At 38.3% G+C, this 5,661-nt stretch overlaps 1 protein-coding gene across 1 annotated transcript; it reads right to left on the bottom strand.

Moving 5' to 3' along the window:
• Nucleotides 1–1,453: 1,453 nt before the first annotated feature.
• LOC145557998 (uncharacterized) lies at nucleotides 1,454–3,685 on the bottom strand. The gene has a single exon (XM_081619156.1). The coding sequence runs from the start codon at nucleotides 3,683–3,685 to the stop codon at nucleotides 1,454–1,456; it is 2,232 nt and encodes a 743-aa protein (XP_081475282.1).
• Between the last annotated feature and the right edge of the window lie 1,976 nt (nucleotides 3,686–5,661).

Here is a 5,661-nt window from a genome sequence, read left to right as displayed (position 1 = left end):
ATTCCAATCTTTATACAATATAGACACCTTTGCACGGCTTATTTCACCAAGATGAGTTTTGTATGCTTTTGCCCACTTTCCAACGGGTCGACACAATTCATCCCATTCAAGCACTCTAGGAACCCCAGGCATGGATTTCAGGCCCTTTGAAGGACCTCTTGGCTTCTTTTTCTTCTTCTGAGTGTCGGTTGTTTGTTGCTCTGATTGTGATTGATTGTGTGGCTCAACTTCCTCACCTTGCGAAGATATGGAACGATTATGCATATCCTCATCCTCCATTATTACTTACCTAAAAAAAAAAAAGACATAAATAAATTAAGACATCGATTTGTATCATTTTTAAATTATAAACTTGTACACATAACAATAATAAGCAATTTATGCAATTAGTAACACATATTGGAAAAAAAAATCACAGAATTCATACCTACTTCATTCTTCTCTTTTGCGACATAAAATCCTTCATTATGATCTTTTCGTTTCAACGTTGTGTCAAAATCATCGACTATTGGAGGGGTGCTCCAAACGGAAGGTGGTGACTCATTAAATTGCTCATCATATTCTTCCTCGTCCACCACATCTTCAATGCCAAGTATCCTTCTTTTACCTTCTAAAACAACTGACCACTTACAATCAGCTGGTCAGCCATGTAAAAAACTTGTTTTGCTTGTGAAGCTAATATAAATGAATCAGCTAGATGCCCTCGACGACCAAGATTTACAAGGGTCAAGTTCCCTTGTTCATCTTTTTTTACACCACGGCTACTATCAGCCCACTTACATCGAAATAGAGGAATCTTGAAATCAACATAATCCAGCTCTAGTATTTCTTCAATGGTTCCATAATAAAATTTCTTCTTATCCACAAGTGTTTTTTCATGTGCACTAACATACTCAGATGACAAACCTACTACTTTAACACCACTGTTTTGCATTGTTGACTTGTCATCTTGTCGGCTAGTGTAAAAAGAATACCCATTGATGTCGTATCCCTCATATGACATGACTTGGCATTTAGCACCATATGCCAACCATCTCAATGTGTCAGATATATCGTTAGGTGTGGTGGATACTTGGGACATCACTCGTTCCTTTAACCATGTAACGAATGAACAATTATGCTCCTTTATCAGCTGAAGATCACTTTTGGAAGGATATTTATTTTTAAGAAAAAGCATGTGCTCGTCCAAGTAAGGATAAACCTCACTAAGATTTTGCAACACAAAAAGCTCGGCCTTATTTTTCATTTCAAAGCCCATGGATATCCTTTTCCTGCCAATAGTACCTTGACCTCCAAGCCTCCCATCGTGTCGAGACTTTGGAAACCCAATTTTCTGTGAACGTGCAAGATATTGAGCAACCCATGCTGCCACTTCCTCAGCAACTGTTTGTTGTACAATACTAGCTTCAGGTTTGGCCGGATTCATGACTTTTCCCTTTAAGTCACCCATTTCTCATTCAAAAGGATACATGTATCTCATACACACTGGTCCACAAAGTTTAATTTCACGTACAAGATGAATAACCAAATGAGGCATCACGTCAAAAAAAGATGGGGGGAAATACATTTCAAATCGACACATTATCTCAAGTACATCTGCTTGCAAGTCATCTAAAATACTTGGATTTATGACCTTGCTACAGATAGTGTTAAAAAAGACACATAATCTTGTAATCGTATACCTCACTTGAGGTGGCAAAATTCCTTGAATGGCAACTGGTAATAATTGTTGCATCAAGACATGACAATCATGAGATTTCATGCCACCCAATTTCAAGTCAGACATTGACACAAGTCTACGAAAATTAGAAGAAAATCCAGCCGGGACCTTTAAACCATGCAATGACTCACAAAAGATAGTTTTTTCCTTTTTAGACAAGGTAAAGCAAGCTGGGGGAAGATACCAGCGTTTTCCTCGAGATTCGGGTGCCAACTCTGAACGACCCATAGCAGCCATGTCTTTTCTTACTTTAACTCCATCCTTTGTCTTTCCTGGCATATTTAAAAAAGTTCCCACAATGGCATCACAAACATTTTTCTCAATGTGCATTACATCTAAACAATGTCTAACTTCCAAATGTCTCCAATATGGAAGAGACCATAGCTCAGACTTCTTCTTGTAACCCCCAGTTGATTTGATTTTGTAAGGCTTACCAAACTCATTCTCAATGTCTTTGACCCGCTGATAAACCTCACTTACACGTAAAGGGCCACGAGCTTCTCTCAACTCCACTTTTCCATTAAAAGCATCCTTATTGAATCGAAAAGGGTGGTCTTCAGGAAGATGTCTGCGATTATCCATGTATACATGCTTGCCACAATTGTCTAGGCGTAATGCCTCCAAATCATCTTCACAAATGGGGCAAGGAGTTGTTCCCTTCACAGTGTACCCCGACAAATTTCCATAAGCTGGGAAGTCATTTATCGTACAAAAAATCATGGCACATAAAGTGAAATTGGTTTTACTATATGCATCAAACATTTGGACACCTTCATTCCACAACAATTTCAAATCTTCAATGAGAGGCGCTAAATACACATCAATGTCATTTCCAGGTTGTTTAGGCCCAGATATTAGAAGGGACAACATAATGTATCTAGACTTCATGCATAACCAAGGAGGCAAATTGTAGATAGTTAGAAGAACCGGCCAAGTGCTATATTGGGTACTTAGTGTCCCAAATGGGTTCATTCCATCTGTACTGAGACCAAGCATAAGATTTCGATCTTCTTCACCAAAGTCCTTGAACTTTCGATCAATGTTCCTCCATTGCGAGGAATCAGCAGGATGCCTCATTAACCCATCTTTCTTCCTCCTATCAGCATGCCACCTCAATAATTTTGCAGTTTTTTCATCCGAGAAGAGTCTCCTAAATCTCGGTATAATTGGAAGATACCATAATACCTTAGCCGGAGACCCTTTCTTACACAACTCACCAGTATCATTCATCTTGTAACGAGAAACTCGACACCTTGGACACTCATGCAAATCAACATACTCATTTCGATACAACACACAGTCATTGGGACAAGCATGTATCTTCTCATACTCCATACCCAAGGGGCACATAAGTTTCTTGGCCTCATAGGTGGAGTATGGAAGTTCATTCCCTTCGGGAAACATTTCTACTAAGGCTTCTAACAACTGCGTAAAACCCTTGTCGGTCCAACAATTGCTCGCCTTTAAGTTGAATAACTTCATAATAGCACCAAGTTTAGTGAACTTTGTACAACCAGGATATAACGGGGTTTCTGCAGCTCTCAAAATACTATCATATTTCTGGGGACACTCTGTGAAATGGTCTTCAACATCATGCATCATTTCATCTATCCTGTCCTTCTCCACTTCACTCTTTCTTTCAACACCAATATCAGTTGTATCGATATCCTCACCTTGGTGTTCATCATCATCATCACAATGATTCTCATCTTCCCTTGGACAATAACTAGAACTTGCCTCAATATATATGCTCTCACCATGCCATGTCCACCTTGTGTAGTTTTCTTTAAACCCACGACGAATTAGATGATATTTAATATCAACTATATCACGATATCCCCTCGAATTATTACAGTCACAACAAGGACAAAGAATAATCTTTGATTTATTCTCTGTTTGGTGTTTTAAGGCAACAGTGCTAAACTCTTCAATTCCTCGTAAAAAACTTGTACAATTTTTTACCATACATCCAACTTCGATCCATTTTCAACCACTGAATAACAAAATTAATTTAAGATAATGTGTATATTTTCTAACATATATAGCTCCTTAACCATAAACAAGAATATAAGGCATCAAACATTTTCATTCAAAGTTTATCTCATGTAAATGCAACGACATGATCCAATAAGGTCCTTATCACTCCAACCTAACCCATTCTTGAATGTCCTATCTCACTAATAACTACTTGTAATGTTTGGTTCTAAAGAAAATCCGGCAGCATTTCCCTATAGTTCTCCAAGCACACAATGTAGATAATCGGCTATCTACATATGTACCCAGAGAACAATCGGGAAATAGTGAGCCATGATCTTCTTAGACCCAAAAACAGTTCAAGTAGTTATCACCTAAATGAGATAGAACATTCAAGAACAGTCCCAAACCGGGGACTATTCAAGACTTACTCCTAATGAGTAAGCCCTAAACGGGTATCTAAGCCAATGATGCAAGTATTATTGCAATTCCAATCAATTATATCACAATTAAAAATCTCATACAATTCACAATCATTATACCAACCAGAACAAATAAGTTAATATTGCAAAGAATGCTTCAGATATATATACCACAAGTGAAGACAATCTCGTATGCGTACTACCGCCTTAATCGTTTGTCCACAACCAGAACCTCGAGCAACTTGTGGAATTCACTTCCGCATAATTATGAATCTGCCAAAAAAAATTACAAATATTAAACCAACATAGTTTTTTTCACTAGTAGAAAAATTCAAAAAGGCAACCCCCTTTTGGCACCGGTTCAAGCCAAACCGGTGCCAAAACCCGGCCCAAAAATGGGCGGGATTAAAAAAGTTGGTAAAAGGCACCGGTTCAACTCAAACCGGTGCCAAAAAACTAAAAAGCACCGGTTTGAACCGGTGTTTTTTTTTTAAACAAAAAAAAACCGGCCCTTTATTTCATTCATTCCCTCCTTTCTTCCCCCTTCTTTCTTCCTCCTTTCCTTAACCATTCACCTGGCCTTCACTGTTTCATTCGAAAAACCCAAACCAGAAAACCACCACTGCTGCCTCCGTCCCCTCCTTTTCCCTCCACCACTGCTGCCACCTTAAACACCACCAGAAAACCCATAACCTAGTCTCCGTCCCATCCTTTTCCCTCCATCTCTGCTGTTCGAATTGAAGAAGCCGCGCCGCAGCCCTGCTGTTCGAATTGAAGAAGCCTCGGTCTGCCGCCGCGCCGCAGCGCTGTTCTCCTCTTCTCTTCTCCTCTTCTCTGCCGCCGCGCCACCTTCGACCCTTCTTTTGCTGCACCACCTTCAACCGGCGCGCCGCAGCCCTGCTCTTCTTTTCCTGCGTACAACACCGCCTTCTTTTGCTCTTCTCATCAAATTCACCTTCTTTTGCTGCACCGCCTCCATCTCCGTGTACAGCAGCACGCCTCCACCTCCATCAACACGTACAACAGCACGCCTCCACCTCCACCAGCGCGCACAGTATTCCAACTAATTTAGGGTAAGTTTTTTTTTTTTTGTTAAAAATTGAACAATTATTTTGAAATATGTAATTCTATTATTTTCAATAGCATTTTGAACAATTATTGTTAAGAAAATTAAAGTCAAGGAATGTATATAATTTTACCTAATTTTTTTAATTTTTGCATTGATTGTTTATTTAGAAATTTTGAATACATATTATACATTAGAGTAATTTTGTATGTTTAGAGTAATTTTGAATACATATTATAGATTAGAGTAATTTTGCATTACCTTGTACCTTAGTTGAAAATTTTGTATGTTTTAATGGGTTATTTTGAGGTTGATTTAATGATTAATTATGAATATAATAGAGATTAGTAAAAATGTTACTTAATTAGTTGAGTTTTTGTATGTTTTAATGTGTAATTTTAGGTTGTTTTAATGGGTAGTTGTGAATATATTAAAGAATTAGTGACCTTGCTTCTAATTAGTTGTGAATAAATTAGAAA

This window comes from Chenopodium album, chromosome 9, assembly GCF_948465745.1.
Source record: "Chenopodium album chromosome 9, dcCheAlbu1.1, whole genome shotgun sequence".
Taxonomy (NCBI): domain Eukaryota; kingdom Viridiplantae; phylum Streptophyta; class Magnoliopsida; order Caryophyllales; family Amaranthaceae; genus Chenopodium; species Chenopodium album.
Note: the sequence above shows the minus strand (reverse complement) of the source record. Positions and strands in the feature narration are given on the sequence as shown.

Bases quoted from the DNA above. Each gene is read 5' to 3' on its own strand.
- LOC145557998 (XM_081619156.1), bottom strand. From the start codon at position 3,685: ATGGTAAAAAATTGTACAAGTTTTTTACGAGGAATTGAAGAGTTTAGC.